This window comes from Molothrus ater, chromosome 9 (assembly GCF_012460135.2).
Source record: "Molothrus ater isolate BHLD 08-10-18 breed brown headed cowbird chromosome 9, BPBGC_Mater_1.1, whole genome shotgun sequence".
NCBI classification, from domain to species: Eukaryota; Metazoa; Chordata; class Aves; order Passeriformes; family Icteridae; genus Molothrus; species Molothrus ater.
In genome coordinates, this window is record NC_050486.2 from 25,014,262 (window position 1) to 25,032,137 (window position 17,876).

At 42.4% G+C, this 17,876-nt stretch overlaps 1 protein-coding gene across 1 annotated transcript in view; it reads right to left on the reverse strand.

Annotated features, from left to right (window-relative positions):
• EPS15 (epidermal growth factor receptor pathway substrate 15) overlaps positions 1–12,854 on the reverse strand; it is a 47,874-nt gene extending 35,020 nt beyond the window's left edge. The window contains 7 exon segments of the mRNA XM_036387482.2: positions 73–168; positions 1,170–1,217; positions 1,532–1,621; positions 5,447–5,488; positions 12,568–12,648; positions 12,650–12,742; positions 12,744–12,854. Coding sequence (XP_036243375.2) covers positions 73–168; positions 1,170–1,217; positions 1,532–1,621; positions 5,447–5,488; positions 12,568–12,648; positions 12,650–12,742; positions 12,744–12,854 — 561 coding nt within the window.
• Between the last annotated feature and the right edge of the window lie 5,022 nt (positions 12,855–17,876).

Sequence of the window (17,876 nt, forward strand, 5' to 3'; positions counted from 1 at the left end):
ACACCAAACCTTCCTAATTTTTCACTTAAAAGCAGTTCTTAATAATATGTTCAATTAAAAATGAAATCTTACAAATCTTGGTGGAGGAACAGGCAAGTTAAGACTACTCAGGGAAACATCCAATCCATTCTGTGCACAGGCTACAAGTCTCAGAGCCACAAAAAATTCCTACAGGGAAAAGAAAAGAAATTTTGAAGGGTTTATAAAATTAAAAAATATATTATATATGAAAATATAATTTTAAAATATAGTAAAATTTCAGAAGAATTAAGAGCTTTTCTAGTGTGACTGTACAGATGAAAAGTTGCACATGGCTTCAAAGGGGGACAGAAAGTGACAGAAAGCAGCAGCCAGCAAAATGCTGGATTCCTTCTGTAAGAAAAATTTTGCAATTAATTTTCCAAGAATTAAGTAACTTTCTGGCCAGTGTAGTCAGTTCTCAGCACTCAGTTCTTCTGTAACAGAACATTGAAAATTTGAAGTGTAATTGCAGCTGTTTATCTTGGAGGAACTGAGCTGATCCCACAGATGGTTGATGGAGCAGAGAAAAACAGAAAAATGAACCAAAAGAAGCCCAAAAAACCCCAAAATTGTTTGGTAGACATTACAGCCTCCTCCTCTTCCTACCATGGGAAGAAGCAGTTCCCTCTCCACAGACTGTTATTTATATTTCAAATCAAACAGCAACACACATTAGAACTTGTGGTAGCACCACTGAGATGCAAATTTTGTTCCCACACTGCTCATTGCCACAGCTTGGGAAAGACAACTCCAAACAGAATGTACCAATGTCAAGTCCACCATAATTAAAGTAACAAGAATTTTTAAGATTTTACAAGAATTTTAATTTCTGCTTTGTTTCCTACAAGATTATGAGGAAAAAGTCACCTTCTTCATAAATGCAGTACATTAAACCTTAAATTACTTCTAAGCAAATTGCACAGCTACACATCAGCCCATTTTGCAACCTGGAGAAAAGCTGATGAGGCAGCTGAAGGCTATTTATTGTAGCTTCCACTCAAATGGGAATTACATAGCCAGTCAAAATTAGAAAAAAATCTGTTAGAAAAATCTGTTAGAAAAACTGCTTTCCTGAACCAAAAATTTCAACTTTCATCTTGTTTCAAGGCTGGGTAATGGTTAGTGCTACACCACATAAATAATCTTACCTGTTTGTTCAGGATACCTTTGCCATCAGTATCAGCTAGGTCCCAAATCTGAAATATAAAAATAATAAAGGGTTCACAGTGCTTCAGAGGAAGTTGGCAAGTCCTCCCACCATTTATAATGGACTCTTGGAGGAAAGTTCACATCTTAACTTCCATGATAATACTTAATTGTGATGACAAATTTAAATATTGCAATAATTTCCATGACTGGATAGAAACTACTGGAACTATTGGATAGAACAACTGAAAACACATTAGGGAAGATCATGTATCCTGTAGTGCTACTAAGTATTTTAATTTAAAGAGGATACTATCTGAAGCAAGAAGGCAGGATAATTAAATAAAAAATTGCCATTAAATACCTTTCCAAGTACCAAATCTGTCAATCCAGACTTTTTCAAGAAAACAGCTGCATCAGAAGCTAACACTCTTCCAGCATTAGCAGAATCAACCTGGGAGAGAAAAAAATCCTCACATGACAAACTGGCTTTTGAATTGATGCCATCTCTAATTTACACAGGCTCTCAAAAAGCTACTGAAGAAGAATGCTCAAGTTAACAGTCACTCTGAGGACTATCTTCTGAACCTATCTAATTAGTCCCTCCTAATCACAGGCTTTTCTTCTTGATGCCATCAAAACATGTGATTTTTAAGAACAGAGAATTCCAGGGTTTGATTACTTGTCATTGTCCAGCTCTGCATTCGTTACTGTTAGGGTCTGAAAAAGAAAGCTCTGCTTTGAAGATACCTTTACCACCACAGCAGAGGGAAATACTCCCTGAAGTGAAATTTATTTACACAGTGAAGAAGTTGGTGATACTGGCAGCATACCAATCAGCATGCATTTCTCCCTGGATCAATAGAGATCATTAAAATAGAGAGTTATTCAAGTTCTTAAGTGGAAACGGTACCTAAACTAAACCTTTTCAAGTGGGAACAGAAAAAGGAAACCTACATGGTGATGGTAAGGGCTAGGGAAATAGAGGAAAAGCTGAGAATCCTTGAGAGCCTAAAGAAAAGGATTCTTCAAAAGGGCACAGTATGGAAAATAGAACTAGGTGTATCTTCAGTCCATTCAGACTGTCAGCCTTACTACACACCACAGGTAGGGTGATGATGATGACAACTGCACCATTTCCAGTCTCACAGCTTTGTGTTTAAACAAAGGCCATATTCAATATTGTGTTTGGAACACAAGACCAGCTGCCCAAGCTCACAGCTGCAGCACACACAAGGTGCTCAAAGCTAACAGCTTCCCAAGATGGGATTAGAGCTGGCTCCTGAAAGACTGTAGGGAATTTATCATTTGGAAGGAATGCTGCAGCAGTTGTCTGTAGATACTTCTGAAAGGGAACAAAACACTCTGAAATCCCCAAATCGTAATTTAATATGCAAGTGAAAACAACTATTGCTTTTAACATAACCAGTATGATTTTAATTAGGAGAGGGCTTTTCCTGTAACTGAGGATGCCCTGGTCAGAGCAATAAGGTTGCAAACACTACAGTCCAGCAGTTGGGCTGAGTTATGGGAGAGCTGTTCATCTATAGGCACAAAGCTGCCAAGACAGAGCATCAAACCCCCTTTTAAATAGTGCAGTTGACCTTGCATGTAACACAACAATCTTGGCATCCACTCAGAAAACCTCCAGCCTAGCACTCCTCCTTCAAGCAAGTCAGAGAACACCACAGTATCAGCTGTGTTTACTTTTTAGTTCCCCAAGTCCAGGCCAGAGGAAGGTGACTTTAAGGGATTTAAGCAGGATTCTTACTTAACCCAATACTGATCTAGTTTCTTTTTGTACAATTAATTATCAAAACCTTAATAGCTGTTTTTTTAAAGGGCTGATTTCAATTTCTGTACAAATTACTGAGTCTTGAGGGCTGGGGTGGGGTGACTTATGTTTGATTATTGCCCTGGGATGATGGCTGGTGTTTGTCAGTTATACACCAGCTTGGCAGAGCTTTTCCCCTGATGTGTAAGGAGCAGTTTCCACAGCTGCACCAGCCAACACTCCCCTTGTTACAGCCTGTCTCTTGTAGGACCAGGAATTACCAAAAGTTACAAACATCCATCTGATGTGATTAGGGCAGAAGGTTACAGTGAGAAGTGCTTCAGTTCAGGACTCATCAAGGACTCAGCACTGCTTCCCTGCTGCACTGCATCATGTGATTAAGTAATTTCCAAGTGCTTTATGACAGGTATTTAAGTTTATTCTTTAACCTCACCCTGCTTTGAGTCAGTCTATAAAAGGTTAAACAGAAAAATATTTATTTGAAAGAAAAGAGTGCCTACTGAAAGGTTGAGGTTCCAATCTCATTCTAAGTACAAAAGGCAGGATTTACACCCATTTCACAACACACCTTTTGCCAGATGAATTCCTTTAAGTTTGTGATAGAACTGAAAGTGTAGTCAGCATCAGAGCTGTTCCAGGTGATGAATTTATTCATATAAAAGCACACTCCACCAGCACCATAAGACAAAGTGGGAAATGTCTCTCTGAATTTCTGTTCTGAAATCTGACATCTCCTTATCTGAGGAATGGAAGGGAAAAGTTCCCCAGTGGCACTGAAAGTCTTCTGACATGTTTGAAAGCTCCTCTTTAGGAAAAATCCTTGCAGCAAAGAGTTCATCTGAGCAAGTCAGAAAAATAATCCTCTGGGAAACAAATCCACTGGCACCACTTTACTAACAGTAACATCATGTTTAAGGAATCCCTGTTCCTGTACACTGCTGAAACCACTGGACAACAAATAGTGCTCTAATTTCACTAAGCTATGTATTCCAACAAATGGAAGACACTGACTTAGCAACCAGTATCACATTAGTGCTTCAATTCAGTTCCTTTATCCAAGTTTTTGCTCCACACTTCAGTGGTTGAGCAAATGGGGTCAGGAGGAAGAGACAGGCACATGGCAAAGTCCTGACAGTCAGAGTCAGGACTGAGGTGGCAACCACAATGTGCAGAACAATCAGTTCCCAGCCTTTTCTTGTATCTTATTATAAGGGACTCTCCTAAGGCTTTTAATCCAATGCCTGGAGATAAGCACACAGTGGATTTGTCCATCTGAAGGAAAACTTTATAAGGGTGATACTATCTCCTTCAGCCATCAGGAGCCATCTGAACTTTGATCAAGGTAAACTCTCTCTTCTTGTTTAGCAATTTCAAATCTGCTACTGTCCTGCAGTGGAGAAAATCCCTTACTGAAGTACAATGGCAAGCTCAGACTTCTGTTCTCAGACTGCTGTTTTTTGCACTTGATAATGGGACTAATCTTCTAAGCACAATCTGAAAATAGGGCATGGATAGAAATCATGGCCTTGTCCCTTCCCCAGCACATAGTTTACATTCTGATTTTGACACACAGAAGAAGCTCCTATATAAGGAGGCCATATACACCTTAACCTTAGAGGAGCATTACCAGTTACAAAGGTAAAAAAAAAACTTGGTTGGTTTTTTTATAGGGTTCATCAATTACTCATCAGGTGTATTACAAAACAAAATTATTTTTAACTGTTTTATACAGCCAAGTAGTTTAACTTCCTTGAAAGTTTTTACAATACATTTGTACAATAAAGTACATTATGTACATGACTGAAAATACTGTTATTACAGAATAGGTGAAACAGCTATTTTTGAAAAAAAGTTGTATTTATAGGAATCAAAACGTCTTGGTGTCAAAATATAGAAGACAAGTGATAAATAATTCTTATATTTTATTTATATGTATTTTTCATTTTTGCCTCAAGTAGTCAAGAGATTTGCATCTGTTGAGTGAAGCTGCAAGAGCTACAGGCATTCTTTTTGCATTCAGTGGCCTTCTATCCAAATTTCACTCCTTACAACATCCTGTGATTAACTCTGGGGATATTCTGAGCAAGAATCAAGTTTTACATGACACTAACTGAGCTACAAATGCAAGAAATTAATCTTCACTTGTAAAAAGTAACCAAGAACATATCAATACAGCATTTTTAAAGAATTTACTCCATCCTAAGACTTCACAGTCTGTTAGAACAGTCAAGTGATGTATGTCATATACACCTGGCAGTTCCCTAGAAAATAAAGGTCATCTTACAACCAATATTAAATTTATACTGATAGAGCTCAGACCTACATGTTAGCTACTATGAAAATACATTTTAAAGCACTATTATTTTTCTTGAACTTTTATTGTTTACACACTGTTGATCAGGCTGAGTCCATAGCAAAAGAATATCAATTCTTTAAAATCCAGATGAGGATTTCAGAATATATATCCTTTCAGAATATACATACCTGTCGATAGAATTTCTCATACACAGGATTTGCACTCGATAGCTGTAAAAGAGACACAGAGGAAAAATGAGCCCTGGAGATCCATATTTCAATTTCCCTCTCCCTGGACACATAAAGACATAAAACACACACTCCACTGGTCTTCAAAGAAGCATTAAGGATTTATTCTGTACAATGATGAGGAACTAGGACAGCTCTTCATGCTGTAACTTTTACAAGACTGACTTCTTGTTTTGCAGTCATTGACACCACCCCAGATCAGATTTCCCTCAGCCAGGTCACCAGGTGAGGCTGAATGAAACAGGAACTCTTAGGCAACATTGCCTGGGGGCAAAAGCAGAAACCTGAACCGACTCAGGCTAGGAAGTGCTCTCTAATATTAGAGTACAAAGCAACATCATTTTATTTCACTGTCCTCTGCATAGTTCTTTAGAATTTAGTGTCATATGCAACCAGCCTGTAAAATTTTCAGTTACCCAAATTAATCCCTGGATTCAAAACTAAACCCACAGCAACAGTACCACATTAAAATAGAATAATATTCTAACTTTGGGGTTTGTAACTTGAACTCCTGTTGGGGATAACTTCTGCCTTCATTCCACTGCCCTCTACCAGACATTCGGGGCTCACCTAAAGTTAAGTGGACAAGGATAAAACAGCCTCTTTGGAAAAGGCTCTTTCTTTATTTTTAAATTATTCTTAAAAACGCCAAAAAAATCTAAGACCTGAAACAATGCAAAACCTCATCTCTTGGCCTACACGAAATAACCTTGCCCAACAGACTGCCAAGAAATGAAGTGTTAGGGTTCCTTCTCTTCCCCAGTATAAGAACAGGTACAAAATCAGATTCTGCTTTCATGAAGTGCACGTTGCCTAAACCAAAGGCATTTAGGCAGAGGATAATCCTAGAATTCAGAGTGTGTTGCCCTCACAAACCCTGTGGGAACAACTGAGCATAATACAAGCTAATTACACACTACTTACTAAAAAAGCCCAGAGCACATAACTTCAAATATCATCCAAAACCAGAGTTCTCCCCCTTAAGAGGAATCATAATGTCAAACCTCAGGGTTTGCAGACCTTTGTACAAACAGAATCCAACAAAGCAGCTTCTCTGGATTTAAAATTTAGACCTTCAAATGGAAATATGGAAACCAACAGCATCATGGATGTTGTCAATCACATCTTTGTAAAAACCTTTACTACAGATTGTATAAATGGTTGTCAGTTAAATAACACCACATCCATTTTCCTACAGCAACAGCTGCTCCTTTGGTTGAGTACTCCATGTTCACAAGTGCTGATAATCAGAAAATATTACTAAGAGAAGATGTTTGGTAGAAGTTCATTTAGTTTGATCTTGTGCAATTACAGAAAGTGTGCAGCATCACCAGAATGTCCTAAATACAAATTAGAGAGTACAGCTAGAAATAACAGGTAGAACAGCTAGAAATGCCAGCTAGAGAGTACAGCTAGAAATAACAGGAGAGCTTCCATTCAGAGCTGGTTCAGCAAGTATAGTGCCCCAGAGACTCAGCTTCTGGTTTTCTAGCTGGTTTTGGGGTTTTGTGTTTGGTATTTTTTTGGTGGCTTTTGTGTTGCTGTTTGGTTTGGCTTTTTTGGTGTTTGGAGGGAGGGAACAACAACAGGGGCACACAGCTGGCAAGGTTTTATTTGATTACTAGGAGGTGGGTGGGAAATACCTCTCTCAGAGCCAGACATGAAAAATTACATAGGCTGGGAAACCATCATTGGTATTCACTGCAATACCTCCATTTTTATAGCTTAACCTTGCTCTGACTGCTCTGGTACCCGAAGACTTTTACTATTTCAGCCATCAACTAAACATGCAGTTTCACATCCCTCAAAATAGCCTGACACAATATTTTCAAGTTTTGCCAGCCCTCAGACTGCCACAACACCGATACAACAAACACCTTTCAATCATTTCCCAGCACTTCACAACACACTTTATTTTCTTACCTAAACCTCACATGCTTTATTTACCCACTCAGACACACTTTGCCCAGCAACCTACAGGGGTAGTTCTCCCAAATATTCAAGTATTTGATTTACTAAGTGTTACTTCATGAGAAAGTGAAAGTCTAGGCACAGGACAAAACTAAAGCTGTGAGCAGAGAAGCAGAACAGAGCTGGCCAGTGCATCTGCTGGAACCCTCGATTCCTGTGCATCATCCCTCTTGCCCAATGTCACCCTTTGTTCAGCCAAATGTCTCCTTTTTACAGCCAAACTGATCACTGTCACTCCTGGACAGGAAACATCATGCTGAAGTCCTGCAGTGGAAACACTAAGTGCAAATAATCTTTTCATTCAGTACTTAAGAGTATGAGCCAATAATTCTTTACTTCATTAGTGCTTCCAATATCCATTTTAATATCAGTATGACTGAAGTAACTGGAATTTCCTGTGAATGGAAAAACAGTAGTAAAAAAGTTTCTCAGACTATTTTACTAGTAATAAACTTGTTTTTCCTTCAAAGTTTACCCCGTAATAAACAAACAAATGCAAATATGATCTAGGATATTCTTCTGGGATAAGAAAAAAAATACAGTTCAACACCTTTCCAAGTGCTGCCTTAGAATTTACCTGGCAAAATTCTTTTCATGGGATTTGTAACAACCATCTGTAGAGTAAATTCAGCTTGTTTTAAATGCAAAATGAGGGAGGGAGGAAAGGTCAGATTCCACAGCATATAAAAATAGAAAGACATTATTATGGCTCCATTTCAAAGTTGATCACTTCATAAGGGTAATGTGTGTTGTAGTAATTACAACCTTTGATACAAACCTATGAACTTTAGAATGATAACCTAGGAAATAAAAAACACCTTCAGGGGACACCCGTCTTTTTCATCTTCTGTTGTCAGTCAATCCCCATGTTTTCATGCCTCTGGCACATTCCCATTTAGGTGTAATAAGATACTATTACCAGTCTGCCCACCCCATCCAGCCACGACCTTCCTTCCAAAAAGGCTTAAAAACACACAAACAAAAGCTGTCCATTGAGAAAAACAAAAAGTCATTTCCCCTTCCAACCCCAATGAGGTATCAGGGGAGAAATAAGCTATTCTATCCTGATTAAAATCCAAAATACCATATTCTATCACAACAAAAAGCTCCAGGACTTATTTTAAGAGTTTCCAAAAGACACAATCTGGCCTTAAATGTTCTTCCTGTAGTTAGCCAGCCAAAAAGCAGGTAAGCTCAAGGCAAGCTGGTTTCCTTACAATGCCATTTCAAAACAATAATCAACTTCTCTCTTTTTCCTCTATTGCTTTATTGTCTTAGCTGAAGTGTTTCAGGGTGAAGCTTTCTACCACTTTCAATTATATAACCAGGTATATCTCCCACAGCAATAACAAATGTAAAGAAAATATTTACTATAAATTTCCACACAATTATTACCAAGTACTTAAAAATGGAGCACTTTCTTTCCCATTGAACAGCTGAAGCAGGCACAAGAACTGCTGTCTTCTCTCTGCAGAGATGTCTGTCACTGCATAATTAGAAATGGTTCCATTTAATTTTCAAATTGCTACAGAAAATCTCCACCATCTTCTAATCAGTACTGAACAAAGCCTGTGCAAAATGAAAGAGTAGCTGCACTGCCTTTTAAGAGGCAGCTTCTCTCTAACATGGTGGATGCAATACCAACCAAAAAAACAGGGTTGTATCTGCTTTAGGAGCAGTCAGTCCCCCCTGTGTGCAGGTTAAAATATACACATGCATACTCTGGTTTCTTCATCTGCAGGACAGAAAGAGGAACAACAGGTTCCTCATTCCACTAAAAATGACAAACTCTGATCTTTATTTAACAATTTTGCTGATTTCTTTAAAAAACAAAAACAAACACCACGAGTTTGCCAGAGACCTCAAAATCTCTGGCTCTAGATTATACATAATATGTTCATTAGTATGAGGGCATCGTTCATACTGCAAGTATTTGGATCCTGTGTATTCCAGTAACAAGACCTTAATCCTGGCAATGTGTGCACGAGACAGGAATCCATCCAGCCCAGCCTCAGTGTAATACTCCATGTTTCCCTTCAGCAACACAGCACAGCATTCTCAACTCTGCAACACAATGCTCAAGTCTAAAATGAGACTTGTAGCTAATTAGGATACAAATTGATACTACATGATTTTGTCTCGTTTACCAAAGCAGCTCGTAACTACTTCAAGACAGTTACCACATTTCTCACAAAAAGCATTTCATCAGGAAGACAAACACAAAGTTATCTTCCTTTTCCTCCTGAGTACTTTACAGGGCTTCCCTGAGCTGTGAGCTTACCCTTCAATCACAGACAGTTTTTCAGAATAAACCACAAGTTCTATTTTCAAGAGCAACTAGAAGGTACTGAATGTCCATATTAACCCACCTTTCAAGAAATACCCCTGCCCCATTTTCCACATCTTTAGTTCTCTGTTCTTCCTCTAAATTCCTCACATGAAATTGAGCAACCATCCTTGGAAGGTCAAAACATACAACCCCTTATACTGGTTTATAGCTTAATTTGACTTTTCCAACAACAGATGACAATCTGTGAGATCGGTCAGTTCCTTCTCATTGCTGTTGTTTGCTTGTTTCCAAACTAAAGGCAACCACAACAAAACACTCCCGTGGTAAAAGTTCCCTTAGAAGTTCCACATGAAATTCACAGTCATGCGTTGAGCAAACGCAAGTGGCAACAAGATGTTCCAGAATGGGTTCAAAATGGGGAGATTAAAAATACTTCAGATATTTACTATTAAAGGGAGAGAGGAGGGGGAGATAATCACCTTCACTTTGCAACCCTTGTTCAAGCATACTTGGTGTAATAAATTTCACTACAGCTACACAGTCCTGAAGTATTTTTACTAATCAGTGAAAATAATACAATTAGCACAGAAAAGTTTCAAATTACTGAAATTACAGCTTTGATATTCAAATAAAGGACGTGCAGCCCTCTCAGACATTGCAGCTGCAAAGCCATCTGAAAACACCCTCATCTCAGCTGGAAATACCCAACGTCCCAGCCATGCTAAAGCAGTGTCAAACCAAGCACAGGAAGGGGAACAGAAAATCGGACCCAGCAGCGAGTCTGAGTGCAGGTTCATGCGCCTCCTGCTCCCTGCGTGTGACCTGGAGCAGATCGTAGTGATCTGCACAACTTCACTGCTGCTGTCCGTAACCGATCTCGGTGCAGCCACCACTGCCCTCCCCACCCCCGTGCCCTCATTTTCACTTCCTCACGCTCTTCAACAGATTCTGGGCACTTCAACACTTGTGAGGACTTTTTATAACCCAAAAATTCCACATGTTAGAACCTACGTTGAAAAGAATTATCTTCAGGCTTGCTTGACTTCCTAAGATGATTCTTATGCAACACAAGAAGAAAAAACAAACAAGCCAAAAAAAGAAATCCCCACACAAATGGTCAACACACAGAAATATCTCCCTCAGTTTAACCACTGTTGTAAGCTGCAGCCACAATGGTTTTAAGGATACTGGCAATTTTTCTGCTTCTGTCAACATTATCACATTTGTATTTAGTCCCCCATCCATGTGACTAAAAAAGTAAAGAAATTCTATAATGAAAGGATTACACAGCCTGTAAGCAATAATGTCTTGCTGTAGAACACACCAGAGCCAACACTCCACTCCTCTTCCTAAATCAAGAGACAGAGCAGCTCTGTGAAAACTTCTTTCCCTTCAGTAAGCAGATGTTTAAAGCTTTTTCATTTACTTGAAGACTATTAAGGGACTCAGACAATGCTAACTTAGCCATTTTAATATAAAGCAAGCTTTCACAAAAAGTACTATACTTCATAACTCTATACCTTTAGACTCCTAAAGACATATTTGTTTTCTCCACATTTGTTTTCTCCACATATTCACCTTTTCACTGAACCACCCCTTCTTTCCTTGAAATGCTTGATATTCTCAAAAGCAAGCTGCGTAAGTAACTGCAAACTTGTGCAGCCCTGCTGCCAGCTTTTTAAGTGTACTTCCATTTGTGTAAGCAATTCATTGAGCTCATTTACCCGCTTTGCTTTCTGTAAATGTCACAACTGGCTATCAGATTGAAGCATCCCAAGCCAGCAGGGTGAACCAATAGGCCCACCTCAGCCTTATAGCAGGCAGGAATGGGAATTTCTCATCTCACTGCTAAATGAAATTAAAAAGTACCAAAAAGTGCCGTTCATTAGCTATTGCAGCTCTAGGGAATAAGACATGATCCTAACGGTATAGAATAACCTGTGTGAAGTGATTCCATCACCTCCAGAAAAAAATGCGAGCAACAAGGATTGAGGTGAACTGAGATGACACGAGCACGGAACAGTGCCAGAGTCTCCAAGTTTTGGGGCCATCACCTGCACAGCTCCTCACTCTAAGGCACCTGTACGGGCACTATGTGACATACCACGGGGTCACCCACACCCACACCACGGGGCCCACCAAAACCAAGGTAAAACGATACTGCAGGCAGTATCTGCGGAGATGGGTTTCTGTTAAAACAAGGAATTCGTCTGCCTCTCGCAGGGTCACCTGCCCACGGTCTCGCTGCTCCGGAGAACCCCTCGATGCCGGGTGTGCCGCGGGGCTGGCACCGGGCACGGACACCTTAACCCGGCGCTATCGCCTTTCAGTCCCTGCGCGAACGCTCCCCGAGCCCGCCCGCCCTCGGCGTTCCCGGGACGGGGCTCGCTGGGCTCCAGCCCGGCGCCCCGAGTCCTACGGAGACAAAAGACGGACCGCGACCGCCGCCGGCGCAGCCCCGCCCGCCCAGGGCCGCTCCCCCGCCGGGTCTCCTCAGCCCCGGGCAGAGGCACCTGCGGCCGGGCGGGACCCGTTCCCCGCCCGTGGCACCCCCGGGTCGCGGCGCGGGGCTGCCCGTCCGCCTCCCCTCGCCGCCGTTCTCCCTCCCTCCCTTCCTCCCTCCCGCAGCCACGGACACACCCCCGCCCCGCCGCCACCTGACAGCGGCGGGGCAGCGCTGCGGGGCGGCGGCGTCCGCACAAAGCGCGGGCCCCCGGGCAGCCCCGCGGCGCCCGGCCGTGCCTGCGGCGGGAGCGGGCGGCGGCGGCCCCGCGGGCGGGCCGGGCGCGCAGCCCCTTACCTGAGCCAGGGAGAGGCGCGCGGCCATGCTGTTCCATGCCCCCGGCCGGGCCGCAGGAAGGACGCGCCGGGCCCCGCCACTCGCCGCACAACTTCGGCAACTTCCCCAGCCGGCCCCGGGCAAATCCCGGCACCGGATCCGCGCCCGCCCGCCGGACGGAGCCGGAGCCTCCCCCGCCGCCACACGGCAGCGCAGCCGCGCGCAAAACCGGGCGCGGATTGCCGGAGCCGGAGCCCGCTCGAGGCAGCTGCAGTGAAAACCCGGAGCCGGAGTCCTTGGCCTGACATCCCTCACTGCCCGCTGCTGGCCTCTCCTCACCTTCCCTGTTGTCCCTGCTTCTGCTGGAGATGCTTCCAGCATGGTGAATGGTTGCCGTTCTCCAGTCCAGTCATGACACGGCAGGAGGGAGTCCCAAAACAGGAGGTGAACCAGGTCCGGGCTCAGTTGCAACAGAATTGGGCACAAAGCCCAGGAGGAAGCGGCACATGAGCCCAGCAGGATGTCCTGACCCGACGCATCCTCACAGCGGTGAGGAGCAGCCCTGGGCTCGGCCTCCTGCTTCCCTCCACTCACAGGAAATTGGATGCCTGTCCAGGCAACTCATGGTTGTACTTATCCTTCTGTCTCTCTGCTTGTACTCAGGGCAACAGTGGCTCTTCTGGGGCAGGTAACCAGAAGAAAGGGATGAGCAGCCCTTATGGCAGGAGAAACTATGAGACATCACAGACACAAAGGAGCAAGCTGGAGTGCGGAGTAAACTGCACCGCATTCTCCAAACCCATGGGAAACAATTGTGTACAGACTGGCTGAAAACAATACTTGTGTCACCACTCATTCTCCTGCTCCTCCTGTACCTGCTCATCTCCTCCCACTGGCTTATTTCCACTCCTACTCTGAGCTCTGCACTACCTCAGCATACATCAGTCACTGAGGGCTGAGAGAGAAAACATTCCTATTTTTATACTTTAACCCAAGGTGGTTTAGGCACACATTTAAATTTGAAATATGCATTTGGACCTGTAAGAAGAAATTAGCTGAAGTCATACTTGATTACTGGAAAGCTTTCCCTACATGCTCTGTTTTCTTTATCTGTTCGTAATTCTCTACACCTCTGCATTGTTTTTGTGCCCCACCTCTGCATCCTGTCATTCCTCATCTGGCAGTCATCCTGAGCTGCTAGTGCTCATCATCTGTCCTGAAATGTGGGATCCCTCCTTCCCACCTATTCCTTAATAAAGGTTTTATAGAAGCTCTGCTTTATCAACCTGTTTCTCAGCCATTTTTTCAGCAAGAAAAAGAAGATATGGAGGGGAAGAATATAAAAAGCAAACAAAATAGATATAAAAATATTCACACCATTCACATACTCACTGTCACTTCTCTACTCCACCTCACACTTCTCCCATAAGCAAAATCCCTAGAAATCAGCACAGACTTTATATTTCTAGGTTGATTTTTTCTTCTTTGATTAAAATTGGAATTCTATCCCAGAATAACTAATACCTTGAAATTAAACCAGAAGATTTTAAAGCTACAGCTGTGTCTCCTGGGGAGAGCAGTATTTTTGGGAGGGGGCCCCTTGATAGGCATTTGGAGAGCCTGGGTTTCTGAGCTGCCATGAGCTCATGTGGGTGCCCTTTGCTCGATCAGTTTTTTCCTTCATCTCTCAGTCTTGCAGCTTGGCAGGGACTGGTGGCCTCTCAGGAGAGAGGTTACACCCAGGCTGATGTGTTCTCACTGCAAAGAGAAGGAAAATGCAAAACAGGGACTTGGGATCTGGCTCTGGAGTTGGAGGCTTGGTGCCGAGAGCTGCTGTGAGCAGGATTTTGTGGGCAGGATATCTGGCTCAGCAGTGTTCTTGCTGCTGTTCCCTTTCTCTCCTGGGTGTTGCATCAAGTATTTTCCACCAGGTCCAGGAAGAGACCCAGAGCTGCAGCAAGGCTCTGGAAAAAGGGTGTTGAGCCAAGGAACTTGTGCAGGTCAGCCAGCAGAGCTGTGTCACCCCAGAGCACAATTAAAAGCCCCAGGTGCCCTCAGAGCAGAACATTTGTCCAGTAGGGAGATCTGCTCCAGCTGTCTGCTCCTGAGGGCCTTCCTGACCCTTTGTGTTACAAAATAAACACAACAGACCCCCCATTTTACTCCCTCAAACAGTGAAATGCACAGCAGTCTGCATCCAGAGAGCCTTTCCACAGTGTTCTCCAAAGCTGCTGTGGCAGACTCCAAGTTGCACCTGCAGCTCAGGAACGAGCAGGCAGTGCCAGGTACGTGGTTATGTACCTTCACCCTGGCTGTGCACACTCAGACATCAGGCATGACCACTGTGTCCACAGTCAGAGGACAAGAATCACTGAAGGTAACCACTCTGGCCTCTACAAATTAAAATAATAATGAGTTTCATATAATCAACACTGAGTTAATGTGGTCACGTAGATCTGTTGTTGATCATTCTGTGCATCTCACAGACAAATTGTCCTGGATGCCTCCAACCACCTGAGTTAAAACAACCAGCTCAGAGCCTCAGACATCTCTGTAGCAATCACAACAGCACTTGTCAGCCAGCTGATGGTGAATGATTGTACTGCAGATTTTCACAAATCTAGAATGACAGCTCCCAGAAGAAAAACAGCTCTCTGCTCCTCAGCTGGAATCGAGATGTCATCACCTGACATTGGATCACAAAACTGGACTTCATACTTACTTTCAGCCAAGAGAAAAACACAGCTACTAAAATTTATTCAAAGCTGTTGGCAGGTTTGCAAAACAATGCCCTCCAATGACCTTCTTGGCTTAGCCATGAGCAGCAGCTCACCCGGGCTTGGCTAGGATGGAAGAGCTCCTGAAATCTGGAACAGAGGGATTTTCTAAATGTACCTCTCCTCTGATTTCCTCCTCAGTGGAAACCCCATTCTTCAGTCTCTCCCTTTGCTGACCTTTTGCAATATCTTCTGTGAATTGTGTAAGGAGTGGTGGGATTCTGTGCTGGGTTTTCAGGAAAGCCTGTTAAGAACATAAGAAAGTCAAAAGATCAATGAACTGCAAGAATTTTAACAGTTTCATTTTATATCTTTTTGCATTCAACATGAATTCTCCTGCAGAAATATTTATCTGTAATCAGCTCTGTAAGAATTGCTATATGTTGATTTTTTGTTGCAAGATCCTCTACTACAGTGCACTTCATGCCCAAAGGACATGGAAAATAATAGTATTAGCATGCTTTTATTTGTAAGTGTAATAGGATTTTCTACAATTCTAAGTACTGGCATTTTGACAAATAGGTACCAGATCTCAATGTTCTTTATTGTTTCTTTAAAAGTACAATGCACAAGGTTATGTCTGCACTGGACAAACAAGGGACTGCTAACAAATCAAAACTAGCCAAATGGCTGGTGAGGACTGAGCCTTGCAGCAGTGCAGCGAGCACAGCAGCAGCACAATCATTTTGGTGCAAATCCCCAGGTGAAACACTGTGTAAGAGTAGAAAGTGACTTGTTCTGGTACAGCTGAGTTTGAAAATGTGCAAGATAGCACAGAAAGACTCTCCACCAGTCAGAGTCAAACACTAACAACCTCTGTTTTATAGATCTCCAAATATGATTGTTAGTAAAGCTGGTAATATTTGAATCATATCCACTGGTCTCCCTGGAAATAACATCTTGAGTGTCCATCTCTTCCTTTCTTAGAGCTTTGCTCACCCTGTGGATCAGCACCCAGGCAGCCCATAACAGCACACAGGCATTCAGTGTGATTTGTGCTGCTCGGCATTTCGTGTGACTCGCTCTGCTCGTTCTAGGAAAGGTGTTACTACAGCCCGTGAGCACTCCGGAGGCTGAGAGAGGAATGACTCAGCCCTGCCTCCTGCATTCCTGAGCAGGAAATGAGGTACCCAGCTCTCTGGAATTCCAGTGCAAAGCAGAGCAGGAGCTGCAGCATTGTACAGAACCAAGGATTTGAAAGTAAGAAGGACTAAGCCACTTTGAGTTTTACAGAATAAAAGGAAACATATGCATCAACACACAAAATCCCGGCCAGAAAAAGGAATCCCTGCCCTATGATCCAAGACTGTAATGCAAGGGAACCTGCCCACAGGCAAACAGACATTGCACAGGTTTCAGAGAGCCGAGCAGCACCCATGCTCCTGACACAGAACAGCATTTCCCACATCTAGGTTACTGAAAGATTCCTCCTGAGAAATAAGGAAGATCATCACACAAACCTTGACAACCTTTGCACTTGAGGGGACCTTTTATCAGACATCTCAGAGTTCTTTCCAGGATTAGTGACACAAGCTGGTTTAGGAAGTCACCACTGCAGGTGTGCCTTTATCTAGAAATCCACCCCAGGATATGCTTTGTGTGCTCTTTCCATTTTATGCAGCTGCAAGTTTTCTAGACAAAGGGTTACAGATAGGCTGCTATGCTTTAAGGCCACAAGAGAACACTACAATCATCTAGCCAGACTCCAACAGACCTTCTGTAGAGATCTGTTAATTTCTGGGTTTCTTTTGCATAAAACATGCAATCTGTGAGCCCTACAGTGTATCTTCTAGGAGGATGTGTAGTTACCAGAGCATGTGCATTGATCATTATGAAAACTGCATAGGAATTATCTGCTTATTCATCTTGTGCTGTGCTCTTGTCTTCTTAAGGTGGTTTGCACACTTTCAAAGTTATAGCAGCTTCGAAAGTATTTCAAAGTGGGTTGTGGGATGATCAAATTTATATAAAACTGTAGCAGTATTAAGGAAACACAAACTGGGGTATTAAGGTAACAGCATATTTCTTCATCTCTAAGGTGTTTCTGTTCAGATGTTCAGAAGTATTTGACTATATCTGAATTTAACTCCTTCATCTGGCAGAAACAGAGTACAGTATGGGATCTTTGTACCTCTTTGTTTTGCAAAATGATGTCATCCATATTGCCAGTATTCAGAAACGCAAAGGGTAAAATTGTATTTGAACTGTAGTAATTAGAAAAAACAATCTTGAGTTTCTATTAAGAGAATGGTAAAATTGAAAATAACCTGAATAGGGCTTGAGTGAATCTCTTTAATCATATTTGATGGAAGAGTTGGCAAATCTGAAATGCAGCAGTACAGATCCATGCTATTTTAAAACATACACAATTTATCTTTCCATTAAGACTGTAAGCATATTTTCTCAAACTAATTTATATTAGCCAGCTTCATGGGGCTACACCTCATGTTGTAAAAGAAGAAGAGAAAATGTAGATATATACAAGAGGTCAGCTTGACCTCTAGATAATTAGCTGGATGACTGACAGCATAATGACATTTTTCATTCAAGACC